The 21,637-nt window shown below is 53.4% G+C and overlaps 2 protein-coding genes across 2 annotated transcripts; one reads left to right on the top strand and one right to left on the bottom strand.

Moving 5' to 3' along the window:
• Positions 1–37: 37 nt before the first annotated feature.
• Positions 38–3,484, top strand: EMILIN3 (elastin microfibril interfacer 3). Its single transcript, XM_059862757.1, has 2 exons — positions 38–587; positions 1,518–3,484. The coding sequence occupies exons 1-2, from the start codon at positions 149–151 to the stop codon at positions 3,410–3,412; spliced, it is 2,334 nt and encodes a 777-aa protein (XP_059718740.1). The 5' UTR covers positions 38–148; the 3' UTR covers positions 3,413–3,484.
• Positions 3,485–6,604: 3,120 nt separating this feature from the next.
• Positions 6,605–17,306, bottom strand: LOC132335833 (phosphatidate phosphatase LPIN3-like). Its single transcript, XM_059862756.1, has 20 exons — positions 17,184–17,306; positions 15,012–15,212; positions 14,591–14,686; positions 13,623–13,834; positions 13,298–13,402; positions 12,740–12,860; positions 12,160–12,580; positions 11,449–11,548; positions 11,164–11,327; positions 10,986–11,079; positions 10,737–10,806; positions 10,556–10,648; positions 9,917–9,981; positions 9,648–9,777; positions 9,258–9,406; positions 9,008–9,094; positions 7,917–8,069; positions 7,509–7,620; positions 7,314–7,417; positions 6,605–7,204 (listed from the first exon to the last, which is right to left on the bottom strand). The coding sequence occupies exons 2-20, from the start codon at positions 15,201–15,203 to the stop codon at positions 7,069–7,071; spliced, it is 2,604 nt and encodes an 867-aa protein (XP_059718739.1). The 5' UTR covers positions 15,204–15,212; positions 17,184–17,306; the 3' UTR covers positions 6,605–7,068.
• Between the last annotated feature and the right edge of the window lie 4,331 nt (positions 17,307–21,637).

Here is a 21,637-nt window from a genome sequence, read left to right as displayed (position 1 = left end):
TGGCCAGGAGCTGCCAAACAGTGTCACAGTAGTCACCTCTCAGGCCAGGGACTGCAGCAGTGCACTTAGAGCTGCAGTTCTAAATCGCCACAGTGTCCCAGGTTAAAAAATACTCGACCAAAACCCCACTGTAATGCTGCAGTGAGCTATGGTGCAGCAAGAGCTCTTGGAGAAGATGGGCCATGGTCTGCAGGTGCAGCACAAGGGTTTCAGCCAGGCTTCCCCATGTGCCCAGATCTCCCACATCCAACTGGACCGTGACCCTGCTCTATTGCTTGATGTTGAGGTTGCTTCTCTAAACTGTCTTCTCTCTCTCTCCCCCTCCCCTCTCCTGGCAAGGTACCGCACCTTCTTCAGGCCCAAATACAAGATTGGATACAAGACAGTGACTGAGCTGTCCTGGAGGTGCTGCCCAGGCTTCATGGGAGAAGGGTGCCATGACAGCCCGACAGACCAGCCTGGCCTTCTGCCCCAGCATCCCAGCCCTAAAATGCCCCCTGGGCAAAAGATGTTTCCAATGCCCAGACTTCCTCCCTATCCCAAAAGCCACCCTGACCTGTTTCCAGGACCAAAGAAGAATCAATATGGTGAGATCTTGCTCCTGCTTCATGTCCCCAGGTCATTGCATTGTCATGCACTCGAGCCACCAGGTTCTCTCTGTTCCAGTGTAGAACATGAATCTGGCAAAAATGCAGTGGGTGACATGTTTTCCATCAGAGATCTGACATTTGATTGCTTTAGGGACCACTTGCTTTTTAAATCTTGTTTCTTTCAAAACATGCAGCTTCAAAATTGTCTTTCCTCATTGATTTAGAGCATTTTCCTATTAATTATGGGGGTGATAGGAGGCGCCTCAAGATGAAGCTCTCCTGGGCTGTTATCATTACCTGCTGTTGGACTTGGGAACAGAGGGCTGGATCCCAAGAGGAAAGAGGGTTTCCTGATAGCTTAAGGAGAGATGTGGGCTGAGATTTTGCTGAAATGACAATAACAGAGGGCAGGACACGAGGTTATTATGGGAAAGGACTCGAAGGAAGGAAGTTAAAGGAGCACCAGCCCTCACTGTGCCCTCTCTATTTGTGGTAATGTTCCTCACTCAGGGCTCACCAAATGTGGCAGTGTTCGCAGGGGTCCCAGGACGAGGGAAGAGATGAGAATCTTAACTCCATGTTTCAGAAGGCTGATTAATTATTTTATGATATATACTATATTAAAAGAAAATGAGATATTGAAACTATACTAAAAGAATAGAAGAAAGGATTTCATCAGAAGGCTAGCAAGGAAAGGCAAGGAATGATAATAAAATCTTGTGACTGCTCACAGCGTTGACACAGGTGGCTGTCATTGGTCATCAAGTAAAAACAATTTCACATGCTGGGTAAACAATTCTCCAAATCACATTCTAAAGCAGCAAAACATGGAGAAGCTGAAGCTTCTCAGCTTCTCAGGAGAAAAGATCCTGGCAAACGGATTTTTCATAAAATACGTCTGTGACATCTATTTCTTTCCCTGTGCAGGCAGGAAGCTGCCTGGCCTCTTTGGGGACCGCCTGGATCGGCTGGAGGAGGAGGTGAGGCGCCTTTCCCAGTCCTACGACAGCCTGCACACCATGGTGAGCGGGCTGGGGGACCGCCTGCGCTTGGCCATCCAGGAGGACACCACCAAGATGATCGGCTCCCTGATGAACAGCCCGGGCACGCCAGACTCCTCCGTGGGCTTCGGCATCATTCCCGACGGCCTGGTGGACGTGGCAGACAAAGCTGACATTGCCACGTACCCTCCCGTAGGGGACATCATGACCAAAGTGACCGAGGTGAGCGATGTGCTGAAAACCAAGGCGGATCTGCTGCACGAGGTCCAGGGCATGGTCCTGGACCACGACGGGCAGATCAAGCACCTGCTGGAATCTGCCCGGCCCTCGCCTCTCACCTCCATCGACCTGCTGGAGGAGTATGTGGACACGAGGCTGAGCAACCTGCGTGGAGAGCTGCTCGATGGCTTTGAGAAGAAGCTGGGCAAGATCCAGACCACGTGTGATTTCCGCATCCAAGAGGTGCGGCAGCAGTGCGAGGAGGAGAAAGCCGCCAACCTGCGGCTGCAGCAGACGCTGGATGGGAAGGAGCTGGAGATCAAGAAAGAGATCTCTCAGCTGGAGACCCAGATCCAAGGGCTGACAGTGGTGGAAAGCTGCTGCAGCAACCTGGACTACCTCACTGATCGCATGAACATCCTTGAGAAAGGCCTTCACAGCATCTCCGAATCCCAGAAGAACCTGCACTCACGCCTGGATGGAGAAATCTCCACCGTCACCCTAGGGAACCTCTTTGAAGGGCGCTTCGAGGACCTGGAAGCCAGGCTCAATGCCACAGAGAGGGAAACGGGGAGCTGCTGCTCTGGTATAGAGGACAGCATGAAAGGCACGGTGGTGGCAGAGGTGGATGGCATGAGGACTGCCTTTGAAGACAAAATGCAGACCCTGGAGGACAGGTTCATGACCATCGTGGGGGAGCTGAGCAATGTCAGTTCTCCCGTGGGCATGGATGGAGCAGTGGTGCCTGTGCTGGAAGGGGAGCTTGCCAGCATGAGGAAACGGACAGATGAGACACTGGAGGCGTTGCAGAATCGCCTCATCACCCTGGAGAGCACCTGCTCCCTGGGCTGCACCTCTGCCTCCAAAGATGTGGAGACCTTTCGGACAGAGATCGAGGACTGCCAGAACAAGAACCAGGACCTGCTCCTCCGCATGGACAGCAATTACGACCTCCTGCGCAAGCTGAACGCCACCATCCTGGAGATCCAGCGGCGAATCGAGGAGGAAGCATCAGGGGCTTTGCAAGGGGAGATCACCTTGCTGAAGATCAACCTGAACACTGTGAGCAAGTCTCTGACAGGGCTCAAGGACTCAGTTTCCCAGTACTCAGACACCGTGACACATGTCAACTCCTCACTAGACGAGCACGAGCGGAAGATTGAGGATGAGGTCCACTCCATCCAGGAGAAAGTCAATGACCAAGGTTCCCAGCTTTTCTTCAGCAACCGCCGTGTCCTGAACCTCAAGGGAGACCTGGAGCGACTCAAAGCCAGGATTGTCAGCGACCTGAGCTCCTGCAAGAACGTGGCCCACGGCCTGCAGCAGGAGGTCTCTCGCTTTGACGAGCGGGTGGCGCGGGTGGAGAGCGCCTGTGGCAGGCTGGGGGCCATTCCCGGCAGCCTGGATGACATCAGGGAGGAACTGGAGAAACACACGGGCAGTCTATGGGATTACATGGACCATATGAACGGGACACTGGCTGCCCACTCTCAGGAAATAATAGGACTGAAGGACAACTTGCTTGACTGCCAAGCCAAGGTCTCTGAGCTGGCGGAGCAGGTCGGGTACTTGGAGGAGAAGGCGGAGAGGAGGCAGCATTAGCCACACTGCAATGCCATGTGTCTTCCTTCTCCTGCTGTGAAGGACAGGATTAAATTATATCACACAGACTCACTCCAATGTGACAACAGTTCTTGGGATAATTTTTTTATGAAAAGCTGCTACATTTTTTTTTTCCCCCCTAATCTTGTTGGCCCCACTTCTCCTTAACTCCATCATGCTGGTGCTCCCCTCCTGATGCTCAGCAACTGTTCTGACCCTGGCGCAGCAGTGTCACTGCCTCCTGGTTGGGGGTGTTGCTTTGGCTCCTGGGCTGATGACCCCAGAAGGACAACTCAAGAGTAAGCTGGAGGCAGAAATTTTTTTTTTCTTTTCTTTTTTTTTTTTTGGTGGATTTATCATTTCTTGAAGAATAAAACCCTGTAGTTATCAGCTGAGGAATAGTTTCTCTGACCTAAAGACCACCTGGATCTTAATCCAGAGACTGAGCAGAGCCAGGGCTCCTTGCAGGGAACAAAACTCACCACAGGAATTGTAGATTTCAAAGAACACACGTATTCACACGTCCCTCCGGGAACTGGCTTCCCTTCTCTGAGATGGCAGCCCTCCTTGTGTATGGTAAATCCATTTATAATGCTCCCTCCTCCATGCAGATGCAGATGCCTTATGGAGCATATGAGGGTGTGCATTAGGAAAACACATATGCATATATATATATATGGTATGTGTATGTATATTTTTGAACAATCCTGTGTCATGGTGCTCATCTGATTCTGGATTCCTAATGCTGCCCCCATGTCCTTTGCCATATTCCAAAGACCCACACCAAGTTGCAAAAAGCTGTGGCAGCAGTGTTTGGAGAGAGCTGGTTCTGGGGGCTGCTGTGCTTTGCAATCCCACTTTGCTGGGCTCTCTAGTTACACCTGGGACTGACACGATGGTCATGGAAAACACGTGTCTTCCCTGAGAAGAACTGTGTCCATAGGTCTCTGCAGAGACCAAGCTGTGCACAGAGCAGTCCTGTCCTCCAGCTCTGTCTCTCCCCTGTTTTATTGCTTAAGCTGTGAACTCCATCATCTCATCCCAGGCAGGAGAGTTCCAGCTGCTGCAGGGTGTGAGTGCACCAGTGGAGGAGCAGGAGCCCATATCCTTCTCAAGCTCTTCTGATCCCACTGGGTTGCCAGTAGCCTTGGGACCAACACCGATGTGGAACAAGGCAGGACATCTGTGAGAACACCTCTGGAGGCCTGTCCTCAGCTCAGAATGAAAAACCCACATCATTTACCCAACCTAAATAGGCAGGCTGGAAAACGTTGTCCATGTTCCTGCGCAGCTCCAGCCTTGTCCTGCAGAGCTGTTGCACACAGAATCCATCTCTCCTAGGAGCCCACCATGGGCACCCTCTGCTGATCAGCCAATGGGGACTTCATTACTAGGATGAGGAGGAAATTAAAGAGCCACCACCCAAGCAACTCTGGCACTTTATAGCAGAGGAACATACTTTTCTCTCAGCATTGTAGCTCTTGAACCCTTCTACACCAGCCAGCCTTTGGCTCTCACACAGTGCCTGTCACCCTTACCAGGCTGTTCCTGCTCTTCTGCACCATAATTCCCTGCCTGATCCCCCTTAATTGCATGAAGGAGCAGCTCTGTGCTCTGACTAGCTCAAACCAGCAGCAGCCCCCAGCAGAGATACATCTGGGCACCTTTTTTCCCCCAGAAAATCTGGGTGAGCTCCCTTAAACATGCTTCCAGTTTAGGGAGGACCACAGGGATCACTGAGTCCAGTAGCCATGTTCCCTTGAGGCAGTAAAAGCTCGGTCCCCTTCCAGAGGAGCACGAGCTGTGGGAGCATGGAGAGGACATGTGGCCCCCCACAACTTGCCCAGCCCTACCAGCTGCTCACAGCACCAGAATTTGCTCTCACTGCTCTGGGCTTTGCTGATTTGGAGCTACCCTCCAGCTGCTGAGACACTTCTCCAGCTGAGGAACAATCTCCTGCTGCCATTGGGCATCCTGAAAAACCTGCTCTTAGACAACAAAACTTTTTCTCCAGCCTCAGGAAGAAGTTTCAAGGCAACTCTGAGTACTTTGTGATGGACCAGGGGAGCCCTCACCCTGCAGGGGGAGCATCCTGCCTAAGCCCCTTTTCCATCCCCTCACACCAGGGAGAAAACCAAAGAGAAAACCAAGCCAAGGGCCAGGCTCCCTGTTCCCCAGCCAGGGCTGGGTTAGAGTGGGTGAACAGGAACAGCTTCCCCAGAAAAGAGGGAGCCAGGACTGGCCATAACAAAACCAGGACAAGGAAGAAGCCTGGCCTTCCAGAAAATGGTGCTATGTTTGGACTATTCCTGACTAGTCACTTGAAGCTATGGACAGTTTGTTATTTCAGTTCTCAGCTATTCATGTTTAAAAAATGAAAGAAACTTTGTACAAAACTGGGCATTTTTAAAAAATTGCTTGCAGAATAAGGAAATGCTGCCCATGGGGTTGTGCTTGCATGGGCAGCTTTCTGAGGCAGTTGATAACTGATCCTGTTAAAAGACTGTGTTCTATTGTTTTTAAAACCATGTCTATTTGTTCAGATTTTAAAAGCTGAAAAACTGTTTGTACTGGAAAGGAAAAAAATAAAGTATTTCTTGCTGAGGTTTCCAGGATCAAAATGACTTGTGTGGCTTCCAGAAGTGGCAGACAAGATGACTTACACACAGGGGTCAGGGAAGGAGAAGGTAGATGCCAGACTGGAGGAAGGAGCCCAGCAGTGCTTCTGCCTCTGTTTTACTTTATACCTCCCAAGAAGAGAGTGTCAGGAATGCTCAGCCTGGAGAAGAGACAGCCATGGAAGGGCCTCACTGCAACTGTAGAGGACTTGAAGGGTCCCACAGGAAAGATGGGGACAGAGTGTTCAAAAGGGTCTGTGGTGGGAGGAGAAAGGGGGATGGCTTTCAGCTGCAGGAGGTCAATTTAGGTTTTATCTAAGAAAGCTGGTATTTTACTAAGGGTGGTGAGGCACAGACCCAGGCTGTGCACAGAGGCTCGGGATGCCCTATCCCTGGGAACATCCAAGGCCAGGCTGGATAAGGCTCCTAGCAACATGGTCTTGATAGAAGTGCATCCCATCACCCCCCGCACCCACTTGGTAGGATGCTTGAATAAGCCCAATCACATTTTAGAAAGGACTTGGAGCCTGACTCCCACTTGTATGCACAGGGCTAGAGCAGACAAGAGACAACCTTGATTAAGGCACTGTTTATTACTGGTTTTTGTTCAGAACACTCAAAACCCCAGCATCTTCCATCAACCTTTACAAGTTGGTGGGCAGTTTCAGCTACCAAACTGCAGGTAGCTGGACTGTCTGGAACACTGGTCATACCAAAGGTAGTAATAGCTATGTCAGAGGCTCCTCAATAAATACAACAGTGAACAACCACCACCTTTAAAAAAGAGCCAGGCTTTAGAGGAGCTACAAACACCAGAAGAGACCCAGCTTTCAGGAATTTGTGTTTAGCAATTGGCATTTTTGTCGAGTCAGAACTCCCTCTTACCCCCTTTGGCTTCCTGCTAAGGGGTGTCATGACCTCTATTACAAGTGCAAAATGCCCAAGCAGCAAACAGGGAGGGTGAGGTCCACATGGAGCATTTAGTCCTGGCAAAGAACATGCAGGAGAGCTCTGGGTCAGGTCTCCACAGGGATGGGGTTAGGGGGAGCCATCCCAGTCATCATCAGGCAGTGAAGATCTCCAGTGACTGTACTCTGGGGACACCAGAGCAGCGCTCCCCCTCCGTCCCACAGGAGGGAAGAACACCTCCACCAGCTCTGACAGCTGCTCATACCTGTGGGGGTAAATAAGAAGTTACATTGGGGTCATTGGGTGTTTGTTTGATGCTTCTCCGCATCAAAGCTGGGTCATCCCAAAGATGCAGAGGAATAAACTTTGCTTACGTTGACTTTTGGGTTTTTGTGAGCTCCTGGATCAGCTCTCCTTTGGGGTTTATTGTGAATATGCGGCTCTCTGGCAGCCCCACTTGCTGGTAAGCATAGACATCCTGCTCAAGGAAGGCCAGCATGGCATGAGAGCTGCAGCAAGGCACCACCACCCAGCCTGAGCCCTCCCTGCACACCTGGAGACACACTCACATTGGGCTTGTTCCCAAAGCCTGCATAGAAGGGAAACTTTGTAGCAAACAGTTTTCGGATGTCCATCAAGCAGGGGACCTTGAACACCTCTGGATTCTTCTCAATCACCTCCCTGCAGCACAAGAGACACGGTCACAGTAGCATCAGCTGGCCAGGACTGTGGGTACCAAAGCTGTCTGGGGCTCAGGCAAGTGATTTGAAGGGTAAGAGGTTTTGTGCATCAGAAGCTTCATTGTGACGCTCCAGCAAGGTCAGGCAGCTCCCCTGCTGCCTCCCATGAAAGGCACTGTGCACCAAGGAGGGCAGAGCAGTTTAAGGCCAGGACAACCCTCAGGGTCAAGCTGGAGAAGGGGGGGGGGAAGGGGGTGCTGTCCCCAGGGATACAGGAAGTGCAGGAAAAGACAGTACCTGTGGAAAGCAGACAAGAGGCTACTGGGGGAAAGCAGCATGGGGCCCATGGGAAGGCCACAGCCCTGCTCATTGACCCATTTGAGGTAGCCTTTGGTGATGTGGGCCATGCCAATAGCCCTGGCCGAGCAGTAGAGGAACTTGTAGCCATTCCTAGAGAGAACACAGGGAGCCATTCTGAGCTGTGGTCTGGGCAAAGCATTGTCCTGCTCTGAGGAGGAAGAGGTAGCAAAGTACCTGGCCTAAGACCAAATCTTACTCCAGTAAGCAAGGTACATGAATCCACATGAACATGAATCCCTTATCTGGAAACCCCAACTAAGCCAAAACCCCACCTGCCTCACACTGGGAGCCCCTGCACCACCCTCCATGCTCTTCGCAGCAGCCACACACCCACCCAGCCCAGCTGCACAGCCCCCATTGGTGCTCAGCGCCCTCACACAACACTCTTATCCCACAGCACTGCCTGTCAACTGTGGAGGGCTGTACCCAGCCCTTGCAGATGCCTGGGCAGGAGACAGCTCGGCAGAGGAGGTACCGGGTGGCCAGAGGCAGCCAAGATGCCGGTCCCTGCAATCCCCGGGAGTGCATCCCTCCCATGCTCCCCCCGGAGCCAGAACGAGCCATCCACGGGCCCACAGTGCCTCTCAGTGGCCACAGGGGCCAGGCACCAAGCTAGAGACTCTGCAGGGACTCACTGCTGGTGTCACCCCTCGCAGGTGAGTCCCCTGCGTTGCGGGAAGTGATCGCTGGGTGCCCAAAGAGGTTCCAGCACCACAGTGCTGGGGACCCCCGTGCCACCTCTCTCAGGTGTGAACTTAGGTGGTCTTGTCTCCTCTTCTGTTCAGCTATATCTCCACAGCAAAGCCTCCACTGACACACACTCCTTCCAGGGAAGGTAATGCCAGCATATGCTCCCAGGGGACCCTCTGCTTTCATCCCTCAACATCACCTAGGCAGAGCAGCTAGCATCAGCCACCACTGACAGCAGATAGTGCAACTATCTGGGCCTCTATCAGCAAGTAAGAAGCCCTGACTCTGCCTCAATCAGCTTCCCACTTCCCCTTGAACTCAGCTGACCCAATACCTACAGGTGGATCTTGTGGAAGAGTTTAACAATCCCAGGGTGAGTCCAATCTTTACCCAGCTGTGGCAAGATGTGTCCAAGAGCATCCGATCTCAAAGGAAAGGAGGCTGGGTTAGTGCCATCATGTGGTGAGCATCCACTCCCACCTCAATCGGGTTTGTGCTCCCTTCTGCCTGCTTATGCAAGCCTTTCAAGGAGAACATTCCCCCAACAGGGGAAAACAAGGATTTTGGGGTGGGAGAAAGGCCTTTTACTTGGTGATGGTGCCATCGATGTCTGAGATCACCACTTTTTCGTTCCAGTTCCACAGGTAGATGGTGGCCTCACAGCGGCACGTACCCTGGTACTGAGTTGTCACGCTGAATGCCACCTCGTTGGGGCCATCCTGCAGATTCAACTTTCCCTGGGGCAGAGGGGCACCAAAAGTGTTACACCAGCTCCAATTCACACCACTCCAAGGCTTGCCAGAGGCCAGACTGCCACCCACCCAGGCCAGAGGTCCCAAGACTCTACAAGGTGGCCAACAAGGGCAAAATATTTGGATGTCCTATGAAAACATGAGGTCAGGAGAAGAGAAATCCCTGTTTAAGGGTTGTCTCACCCCTGCACACATGGACAGTGAAGATGGAGGAATAAATACATACAATTTGTTCGGAAGAGAGACGCAGGGATTTCCTGAAGTTTGGCAGAGGTTTCTGAGGGAGAGCTTCTGCTTCCAACGTGTCCCCAGGTTGCTGGGGCTCACTGTCACTGGGTGATTCCTTTTCCTCCTGCCTACACAAAGAGAAGGGGTCAGTCAGAGTCTTAAAAAGCTTTCTATCCTCTTTTATTAAGCAAACTTAACAATAATTAGTCACATAGGAGAACAGGAGTATCCAGACTCCAGAAGGTGGCCTGGGAGGGAGGCACTCACCTCTGCTGAAGAAAGTCACGCCACAGTGTTCCCATGCTGGCTTTCTCTGGCCTTGGCTGCTGCTGCTGCAGGTAGAGAGGGGTGTGCTGGTTCTGGTTAATTTTCTTCACAGTGACTTAAGTATGGGGCTGTGTTCTGCATTTGGGCTCAACACAGTGTTGGATAACAGAGATGTTTCTGTTATTGCTGAGCAGTGCCTGCACAGAGCTAAGAGCAAGAGCATGGGCTGCTTTGCTTTTCTTCCAGTTGGAACAGCAATGCCAAAAGAGGTATCATTGCAGTCTCTGCCTTCACAGGGACACTGCTGATGGAAGAGGAAGCACAGCCTGATGCTGTGGTGGGGCAGGGAGACCAGCAAGCACACGTGGTGCCCAGGGATCTGGCATGACAGGTACACAGCAGGAGGTCTCACCACTACAAGGTCCACATTTCTGCATTACCAGGTGCTGCTCTGCTACTCAGGCATTAACAGACCAAAGGGGACAGGTAGCAACCTTAAGAAGTCACCTCATCAGGTCCTGGATGTCCTCATAGTCAACCTCAGGCCATCCCTAGGACCCTGCTCCCACCCCGGCCAGTCAGCAGAATGATGTCTGTCCCCTAGGGATATGGTTGTCATATCCACTGCTGCAAACATACCTCCTCTGTTGGGGATTCTCTCCTCCTCCAGGAGAACCAATATCTTCTGTCTTTCTTGGGCATGTCCTCCTTCACCAATTCATCAATGATGCTCTGTGAACATGGCAGAAGATGGGATGAGGTCATTCTTAGCCTAGGCCCTGCTGAGAATCATAGCCAGTAAATGTGTTGTACCACTGACCTCAGGAATGTTCCTCTGGAAAGCCTGCAGGGCCAGGACTATGGGACCAGCCACTGCCCAGTTGTAGTACCTGGAAAAAGCAGGAGGGATGAGTACATCATCATCCTGCAGCATGGCCAGGTCCCACAACTACTTTGGTACAATCATGCTCTGAAATGGAGTCACATTCCTACAGGAGGGTTTCCACAGGGACAAAGAGGCCATGCTGTCCATTGTGGGATGAAGCAGCAGGAAGAGTAAGCCACTCACTTATTGTTGATCATTATCACCAGGTTTGGGTCACTGATGAGCCTTGGATTCGCAGCAAACTGCTGGTAGGAGACCCTGTGTTCCATGAACTTCTCTGGTGGGACAGAGGCTGTGTCATGCCATTGGAGGATAGAAAGGATTTCAGGGCTGCAGATTGCCCCTCTCTCCTCCCACCTACCATGAGAGATCTCCGTGTTGCCCCTGAGGCCCCCACACAGTGACAGGGCAACTGTGGGCAGTGAGTCAGAGTCCATGGGGCTGTTGGCAGGTGAGGTGGATGGCAGCTGGGTACTCAGAGGGTTGTTGGGGTCTGTCACAGAACTCGAACTATGCTCTGTGTCGCTGCCAGCAAGGGAAGAAACAGTGGTGACATCAGAGAATAGCTTTAAACAATACCTCCATCCTTTGTGCCATGGGAATTGCTCAAAAATGTCTGATCTTGTCCAGCTGGGGCAACTCATACCTCTCGGCCAAATAGAGAGCCACTGGCTTCTTGGTAGGATCGGAGAAGTCTTCCAGGTAAATGGCGCTGGGACCCTTGAGAGGACTTCTTTTGATGGATCCTCAATGCATAGACAGAAGAGAGACAGCTTAGTTGAATCACCTTTCCAAACACCCCAGCATCTATTGAGAAAGCCAGCAGCATTTTCCTCACATCCATGTACCATACAAACAGGGCAAACATTTTCCTACTGGAAAAACTGCCTAAGTCAACAGCAACACAAGTGCCTCAAGACACTTGCACTAGCATGATCCTTAAATACACTGTGAAGAAGGGCACAGAAATGCTTCTCTATGATTTTCCCTGACTTGGCAAGCTTGGGATGAAGGCACAAGTCAGGCCAGGTGCTGTCTGACACTTGAAATTAAGGTATGGCCTGTACTGCTGAAAAATCTTCTAAGTATGCAAAAGCAGAGACATTGAAGGATGGACTTCAGAGAACATAAGGCAAGAAAGCCTTCCTGGGAGCAGGGTGATCATTGAAAGGTGGACACCTAAGGCATGTCTCTTCAAAGCAAAAGAGCTGGTAGCACACAGAGAGGGAAAGCAAACACACCATACCATACTTGGAAGTCATGGAATTACACCGAAGGGACAACCCAGAGGCTCATCTGAGTCAGACACATCTGCAGGCTCAAACACCACTTCAAGCAGCACCAGTCACCCTCTCACCTTGCCTCCTCTGCCTCTCCAGCTGGGATGTAGGGCCTTCTGAGCCCACCTGCCTTGGAGCAGTGGCTCCCTCAAAGTGCTCCACGTCTGGCAGCACCTCTGGCAAAGCATTCACATCTTCCTTCTGTTTCTCTTGTGGGACTGAGTAGGCCCCCAAAAATCTCTTTGGCCTGAGAGCATGGAGGACTTCCCTTAGCCTGGAGATGCTGTCCCTAGCCTCGGGTGTAAGTTTTCGCTTAGTTGCAGACACAGGTAAGGAATGGGGCATGTCCTGAGATTCTGCTGGGCTTAAAACCCCTCCTGGATGTTCAGAGGTGGCAACAAGAGGGGTTGCCTCATCCACTGTCGCTGAGATGGTGGTTGCTGCAGCACCAGTGATCTTTGTGGACTTGGTTGGTTTAACTTGCACCAATTTATTCACCTCAAGGGAAGCAGAAGAACAGGTTTGAGGATGGGAAGTTGCCCAAAGCATCACACAGAAGAGGACAACTTCTCTAAGGCTGCCTGGCCACAGCCTCCTCTGCTTTCTGCAGGTCTTTTGGACACCCATTCCCAAAAAAGAGCAAGAGCAGGGACTTACCTGAGGGAGCCTTCCCCAGATCCACTTCATGCGGGATTCAGCCCCTAGAGAAAAGCTTTCCCGTGGTTTGATCTGCAGTTCAGAATCACTTTTGTGAGACGACTGATGGCTCAGCATGCAGCTGCAGGAAGAGAAGGTGATGTGGGGCCTCGCCTACACTGCAGCCCCTTGCTCTCCTATCAGTGCAAGGACATTTAGGGCTAAGAACTCTGTAATGCTGGCTTCCCATAAAGTCACTTCTACCCTATAAGACTGTCACTCCTAAAGGACCAAGATCTGTGGAAGCTGAGGCCCAAGGAAGCAAAGTGCTATGCCAGCAGTTGCCCAGAGCAGCTCATCAGCAGACAGCCCAGTGCACACAGGCTTCTCACACCTGTGACCATGGCCACAAGTGTCCCTTGCAGTCTCTGAGTTTTCTTCCAGCCACACCATATCAAGCTAGGAGAACTCTCCTCTCCTGACACCTCCAAGTCACTTTTCCATACCTCCTTCCCTGCCATGGGTCATGTGCCCTGGTCTCACCAGAGCTGAGCAGAACACCTTGGCTCTGCCTGTTACCTGTCCACTTCCAGCAGGTCCCCATCGGAGTACGGGTATACGTCTGGGGGCTCCAACAACCCAGTTACTTCAAGGGGACCAGCAAAGGATGAACTTGCTGCATCACTGCAAAGGAGGAAAGAGAGGGAACTTGTGCTTTTCTCAAGCAGCAGCCTCCTCTCCAGAAAGCTGGCAATACCAGTTTCATCATTCCCCCTGGCCTTCCACTCCACAGGAGACTGGGCTCCAACTTGCACCTTCTCCCTGTTTCAGTACTGCTGGGCATCACCAAACGAAACCACAGGCTTGGCCTACTTCATCACCCTGCCCAGACCAAGCAGCTCACCTTGGGGCTGGCAGCTCTTTTTTGGTCTCATCATAGCTGTCAGAATCTGAGTCCAACACCTCCTTCTTTCTGGGCCTTCTCTTGCGTCGCCTCCTCTTGCGCAGGATCTCTCCAGTGCTGGAGGCCTCCAGCCCAGGGGAGGGTTGAGCAGCATCATTTGAGCACCGCTCCTTGCAGATGGGGGACGTGCAGAGGAAGAAAGGGATGCCACCCTGGAACAGGGATGGGGCAGAGCACATCAGCTCCCTCCAGCACATTCCTTTTCAGCCTAGCAACTCCTTTCTCTCTATGGAACATACTATGGAACATCATAACAAACACCACCGAGCCCTCAGCTCAGGGGTGCTTTTGTGGCCTGGCCTAAAAGGAAAAGATTTGTACCTACAACATGTGAATAAAAGAATATTAGGGTGATTCAGCTACAAGCTAAAACATCGTTAACATGGGCAAGGAGAGACAGGCAGAAGATGGCACCACAAGACCAAAGTTACAAATGGGATTTGATTCCAGAGCCCTTTCCTACTTCCAAACCCAGCCCAAGACAGCAGTGACCACAAGTATGCCTGAGAGAAGAGCTGCCAGGATTTCTGGAAGCCACAACTAGTCTCATCCCACTTCCCATTGGAGCAGGCAGCCTGCCACAGCATCTGTCTCATTCTCATCCCTGCCACAAGATCCCCTGAGAGGCCAAGCTCCAAGATATCCACCTGGCTGGCCAGCAGCCATGCTCATTGATGGAGACCAGTCTGGGATGCAGATATTTGGTCTAATACTCCCTCAGGGTGCTCCACCACATGGGTTGCAAGGTCCTTTGAGCAGGAACCTTTCCAGACACAGAAAATATCAGATGGGACAATGGAGTCACTCTGGAGAAGAGCACCATTCCAAACCTGGTCATTCTAACTCAACACTGCACTTCCAGGGAGTCACACCAGGACACAGACATGCAGCACCTCCTCATGACCAACCTCACGCTCCTCTAGCTCCTCGACAAAGAAGGCCTCTCCATTGTCTCCCAGCTTCATGTGCAGGTCGACAGGCTCTCCGTTGATTTCAATGTCAACCTAGCAAGGGACAGAAGCATCCTGTCCATCTGAACACCCTCATCCACTGGAGCAAAGGGGCACTTCCAGGTGGAGGGGATGGGTTGAAGTTGCTCACAGGGCTGACAGCCACACAGCCTTTAAGGCAAGGGACCTCTCCCAATTTTCCTGGAGAGCACATTCCACCCTGGAAATGGCTGGGCTCCATTTGGGGGCATCCCCCTCAAAAACTTGGCAACCCTTTCAGTGGGCTCCCATTCCCCTCAAACAAACCTGTGGGTTATAGAAGATCCTGGGTCTGGAGACTCTGGGAAGGAAGCATAGCCCCAGGGCAGGCATCACTTACCACCTTCTCCTTGGAGCGCAGCACCCCCAGCTTCCCAAAGCGCACATGAAACGGGGAGCACTTGAAGGAGTTGTCGGGCTGCCTCACCACGATCACATCAATGCAGCCCGACAGGGTGGCAGGGTTCAGGTCATGGTACAGCCTCTTCACCGTGACAAAGACGCTCTCAGCCAGATGCCCCACATAGTTCATGGTTTGAGACTGCAAGGAAGAGACACAAATAGACCCAGGTAGGAGAAGAGAACTGCAGCAACTAAAGGCAATGTGAGTTTAGTGTAGGAGAGTCATGTCATGGCTGCAACACAGCCCCATCATGGGGACAGGCAAGCCTCTAGAGAAACTGAGACAAACACCTGAGGGCTTTGATGAAGATCAGCCACGGCCTCTGTGAGCACCAGAAACCAGGACAGAAGCCAGAGCATGAGTTATTACATACAGCTTGGAAGAGAGATGTCCTTTCTATTAGGATACACCATCACATTTCCTTCTTGAGAGGGCAAATACAGCCTCACAACAACACTGCACAGTCAAGCTGTCAACATCCCATTCAAATAAGAATCGGACTGGCAGGAGACCTCCTGTCATGCACTGTCCTTAGAAATTCCCAAACAACTCATGGCAGAGAGGTGGGAAGTCTGAGCTGCACCATACACCATACACTCACTTCAAATAAAGTCCAAACCCAACATTTCACTCAGAAGGAAAGGCATCCCACTTAGGCATTTCAGAATTGGCCAGACATGGCTGCTGTACAAGCCAGAACTCCTGTGCTGGGCAGCACAGCCAGGAGATGATGTGGTGTCCCCAGGGACTCTCAGCACAGCACCCAGTGCACACTCAAACCAACGGGCAGCTGGGGGAGTTGGTTCCTTACCCAAAGGGACGATGACAAGCTATGCCACGCAACAAGCCCTCTGTCCCAGCAGGTATCCAGCCTCTCTGATCTGTTTTGCATAAGCTCAGCCCTGTCCCATTCCCAGACATCCCTCCTGGAAGGCAGTCTGAGCAGGCAGAAGTGGTTTCTGCTCCATGCCCCGTCCCCCACCTCTCCCTGGCAGCCAGGAGTAAGCCCAAATCCCAGATCTTCTCTGGAGGATGACAGCAGGGAAGTGCTAGCCAGCTCCCGAAACTTCGGTGGCTCCATCAGCTCTGCTGTGACCAGGGCTCAGATCACGGGGCCTCTCACCAACCTGCTGAGCCCAGCTTTCCCAGGCATTGCTGCCAGGGCAGGCAGCCCTCCAGCTGCTTTCCCTGCTGTGCCGCAGGGCCTGGCAGCAAATGGGAGACAGCTCCTCTCTGCACATGGGAGCAGTTTTGGAGAGGAGGAATGATCAGACTGACCCAGATGCTCCCCAGGTAGCGCTTATGAGCTTCCGGTTGAGATACACACTGACACAGATCTGAAAAGTGCATAGAGAAAGTCCTGGGCAGAGAAATCCCATAGGATTTGGGGTGGGGGCTTGGAAATTATCCACAGACATGATGCACTGAGCACCACCTTCATGGTGAATGCAGGGCGCAAGAGCTCAACACAACACTGCAGCCACACAGCAAAACAAGTGCCAGGGCCATATCCCCTCTGCAGAGCAACTGTCCCCCCTTGCCTCAATGGGCAGCTGCCCACTCCCCAAGCATCTCATTGCTGGGGACAGCATGGCTGTGGTACAGTTTTCAGCTCAGTGAATTTAATTCCCTATGGGCCTCACCTGGGATGGCTGGAGGAAGGCAGGGAATGGAGAGAAAGAGGCTTTTCCCTGCAGGCCTTGGCCCCACCATGGATGGAGCAGGCCCAACAGGGAGATGAAGGGTAGGTTATAGTCTGGAGAGACATTAATAGGCAGACAGGGCAAGAGAAATGGTCTTCAAGTCATATTCAATAAGTAAACCCTCTAGAGGAATGGGACATCTCCAGCCCTCAGCCCCCAAACCTGCCAGGACCACAGCCCTCAGCCATGCAGCTCTTATGGAGGATGAAGGGGACAGTCCTCCCCTGCCGACAGCCCATATTAACCTCCAGACCCAAAGAGCCGCCCAAAATAAACCAGGTGCTTTGCTGACACCAGTCTGCTTTGCTCCTGAGCCACCCTGCCAGCAGCACCACATCCACATCCACACCCGCAGCCGCGCTCCCATCCATCGCACGCTGCAATCCAGCAGGGCCTTCTCCATTACCTGGGCAGCTGCTGTGCCTCAGCACCTCCTCGACTTCGGAGCAAAACTAAACGCCGGGGTTGCTCTGTGCCGGCAGCAGCACTCACCCTCAGCTCCTCCTCTCCCTGCTGCTTCCTTCCTCTCACCTGAGCGAGGGGAGGGCCCGTCTCCGAGCAGCCCCGGGCTGCACACCCTGCCTCCCGCCGGGCCTCTGAGGGCCCCGGCCGGCCGGGCTGGCTCTGCGCTGGCACTGGCACCCGGGGCTCGTCCCGCAGCCCCTTTGCTCCCGCAGCCCCTTTGCTCCCGCAGCCCCGGGCACAGCTGCCTTGTGCCCATGGAGACCCTTCCTTCTCCAAGCCACCGTCCTGCAAGGACACAGTGAAGCCTTAATGAGACACGAAGGGTGGCCAAACCCCAGGAGTTCCTCTGCCCTGCATAGTCTCCATGGGGATGGGAAAAGAGGGCATGGTGAAAGGAGAGCACATAAAGCAGACAGTTTAGGAAAATTGATGCTCTCCAGATCTCAGGGAACTTGAAAGCAGTGGGGAAGTAATGTGGGAATAGCTTCAGGTGAGAAACTGAGGTGGTGGGGCTTTTTTGTGGCCCCCAAAAAGTGCATTGACTCCCACCATACTATAACCCCAGGGCAGGGATGTGGCTGGTGTGGGCTTTGTCCTGTATTTACCTGACTTCTGTGCTGGTGATTCCCCAGCAGCCTCTCTGCTGGGTTTTGGAGTGATGGGTATTGAGTGGTGGCACTTTAGGGATGGAGGCTCTCCAACACATCACTCATGGAGCTGACATTGTGCTGTGAGGGCAGGGAAGCACCAAACATCAAGGGTGGCTGCTTAGGACATCTTTAGACCCTGAGAAGAAGGATCCAAAGCTTGTTGGTCCCAGATGATAGGTTGATCTGCAGAAATGCCACAGCTCATTCCCAGGCAAGCCCTCTTAGCACCCAGTGCCTCACTTTCCTCAGTTATGCTGATGGCAACTGTAGGCACAGACATCCCTCCTGTGCCTGTCCAGTGCCAAGCATGGCCTGGGCACAAGATCCCAGTCTCAGCACGGGAACTTTCCTGAAGGCTGTGGCAAATCTGCTGAGGAATGAAGCTTATTTTCCAGCTGCTTAGTCTTCTGAGAGCTCTGCCCCTCAGTGAAATTGGACTGAAAGCAGCTATTGTGGATGGCCCAGCATGGCTGCGGTCCCTGAGGAGGGTGGGCTGGCACTGCAGGGCAGGCAGCTGCCACCAAACTCCACAGCCCATGGCCAGGTCACTGGGCACTTCTGCCCAGCAGAGGAGGAATCTGCTGGAACCTCCATCAAGACACCTTGGGTGTGACATTTCAGGTGTTGTTCTTAGACTGGTGCTTGCTGATTCCACTGGAGTGGGTCTCACCCAGGGCAGGGGGTTACATCCTGAGAGCCCTGAAGGTGTAACACAAACCTCAGGGCTGGAACACAAAAGCAAAGACAGATTTGGATGCAGATTTGGATGCAGATGCCTGGTAACGGGGGGGACTGCAAATGCCTGGTAACGGGGGGGACTGCAAATGCCTGGTAACTGGTAAAAAATGCTGCAGAGGACATTCAACAAAGGACATCTGAGCACAGGACACCATTTCTTCCTCAGCCAGCTGAGTGCATCCACAGATGAACATGGAGAAGGAACAAAATGCCAGCAGGAGCAAGCAGGCAGCTCAGCCTTGCTGTGGCTCCAAGCCTCCACCCTCTGGACACAGGGATGAGCTCCTGGCACTTGGGCACGCTGCAGAAGTACAGACTCCATCACTTACCTCCAAGGCTCCTTGCCCAGCTGGTTTTCCCACCAATCTGTACTCCTGGTTCCTGACACAGCAACCTTTGCTTGTGCCCCTGTGCCCCTGCAGCAGATCTCCAGCTGTGCCACAGCTGCTCTGAATGATGGCTCAGGGGGTTTTCTGAGATGCTGGCAAAATCCAGGCAGCAGCCAGGCAGGCTGAGACACAGCTGTAAGGATGCCTTTTCCTGAATGCTGTGCACTGAGCAGGATGCTGCAGGCACCACAGGTCTGGTGAGGGCTGGGTGACAGAGCCATGGGGCTGGGTGACAGCAGTCAATCAACCCGTCAGGCCCAAGGTCCTTGTGCCAGGCAGCTCCCAGGAGCAGCTGCCTGCTGCTGGCAGGGTTTTCATCCCTGACTGACATTCCTCTGCTGAGATCTTCCAGGGAATCCCTGCCAGACACTGGGATGTGAAAGGGCTTTCTCATTATCATGGCCCCTTCTCTCAGCAGGGAGAATCAGCGATTTAAGAGGAGGGGGAACCTTCAGAAAGGTTGGCAGAGCTTCCTGACCCTCAGCTGACTGGGCTGGGGCTCCCATTTCCTTTCCTGGATGAACAAAGAGCTCCAGAGGCTTGTGAAAGGAGTGATTCAGCAAAACAGGATGAGAGGAAAGGCAGAAACACCAAGTCAGCACAGCTGGATGGGGTCAAATTCCCGTCCTGTGAAAGCCATGGGGAGTGAGGCTCAGGTGTCCTACTCCCTCAGGCATAGGGACAACTCCTGAAAGTCCAGCTGTTCTGGATACCAGCCCTGGAGTCAGGAACACAACAGGAAAACAGTGTTGTTTGTTTTGTTTTTTCATTCCCATTCCCAGAAAGATCAAGTCAGACTGGCCTGGCATGCAATGGAGTGGGTGGGAAAGCCATTTTGCCTGAAGAGGAGGAAATGCCATCCTCAGTCCCCAATCACAAGCATTGAAAAAGCTGAATTACAGCAGCAGGACTGGTTGAAACCATCCGTTCTGGTTTAAAAACATGCTCTGCTGATTTGGCTCTTAGTTTCTGACCTGTTGGAAGTTCACATTTCTTCTGTAAACACAAAGGGTTCAAGCTTACTTAATAAAAAAACCCCAGAAAGCTGCAATTCCCACACAGTTGTGTGGCTCCAAGAACCAGGGCTTGCAGAGAAATCCAGCAATACCCTCAAACTGGGAGAGCTGAGAGCCCTGAGCAAAACATGGTCCTGAAAAATGAAGTCTCTGAACTGAGAGTCCTTAGCTTTTGTGCCCCAACTCCCAACAATCCAGCCAGGACACACACTCTAAAGCCAATAGCTTTAGATAAGAGATATATTTACATCAATGTAACTGTGAGCAGAGTCTGACCATCAGCTCCGAATCCAGGAAAAGTGAGATAATGTGCACATTTAGGCAACTGGAAAATCTTTTATCTTTTGTCCAAAGCTGGTGTCTGATTTCAAGACAAGATCTTTCCAAGACACACTTTATTTAAAAGAAATAGTTGGTGCTCGGTTCGATTCCTGACCCGCTGACAGCAGGCTGGGAGTGACGCTGCCAAAGACTTGGGGAGCAGCGGTTTGGGCACCCCAAGCACCTCTCCAGTCCGGGGAGTGCCGGGGGGGCCAGACAGCACCTCTGGGGTCCGGCTCACCCCGTGGCTGGACCCCTGAGCCCCCCACAGCCCCCGGGGGACAGCGGCCGGGAAAGGGAAGGGGCTGGGGGCTTCCAGCCACCCAACCATCCACGCCGGGTCCGCCGCCTCGGACACCGTGCGGGGCTGCCCGCCCCGAGCTGCCCGCGGTTCTTGACAGCGCTGATGGAGACCGCTGACCGACCGGACTCATGGCCCTCCTCCGGTTCCACCGGAGCCCCGCTCCGCCGGGCCGGTTCCGCTCCGTGCGGGGAGCGGCAGAGCGGCGGGGACAGCGGGGTCCGATGTGCACCGCGCCGTGCCCGGCCCCGGCGGTGGCCGCTCACTCTTCATCACCGTCCCTCCCCGTGTTCGGGGCTGCTCCCTGCTCCGCGCACCCCACGGGCGCTCGAGGGGCTACTTCGAGCACTCGGGGGCAAAGCTCCGGTGCAAGCGCTCCCCGCACGCCCCGGTGCCGGGTCCCGGTCCAGATCTCAGTCCTGGCGCCCTGTCCCGATCCCTGTCCAGATCCCAGACCCGGTGACCAATCCCGGTCCAGATCCCAGTCTCAGTGACCGATCCCGGTCCAGATCCCAGACTCGGCGACCGATCCCGGTCCAGATCCCAGTCTCGGTGCCCTGTCCCGATCCCAGTACCGGTGACCAGTCCCGATCCCAGTTTCGGTGCCCTGTCCCGATCCCTGTCCAGACCCCAGACTCGGTGACAGATCCCTGTCCAGATCCCAGTCTCGGTGCCCTGTCCCGATCCCTGTCCAGATCCCAGTCTCAGTGCCCAGTCCCGATCCCTGTCCCGACCCCAGAACCGGTGACCAATCCCGATCCCGGTCCAGATCCCAGATCCCGGTACCGGCGCCGGGACTGTCCCGACCCACCCGGGTGTCCCCGCGCGCACGCGCGCTCCGGCCGGCTGCGGTGACGTCAGCGCCCCCCCGCCCGGCGATGGAGCCCGGCTGATGCCGGTGTGTGTCGCGCCCGCCCGCCCCGCGCTCCCCCCGCCGATGCCTGCGCTCGGCGGCGCCCGCCCGCCCCGCTGCGCCGCCC

The sequence above is a fragment of the Haemorhous mexicanus genome, chromosome 18 (assembly GCF_027477595.1).
Source record: "Haemorhous mexicanus isolate bHaeMex1 chromosome 18, bHaeMex1.pri, whole genome shotgun sequence".
In the NCBI taxonomy this organism is placed as follows: Eukaryota; Metazoa; Chordata; class Aves; order Passeriformes; family Fringillidae; genus Haemorhous; species Haemorhous mexicanus.
This window is presented reverse-complemented; position numbering and strand designations above follow the sequence as displayed.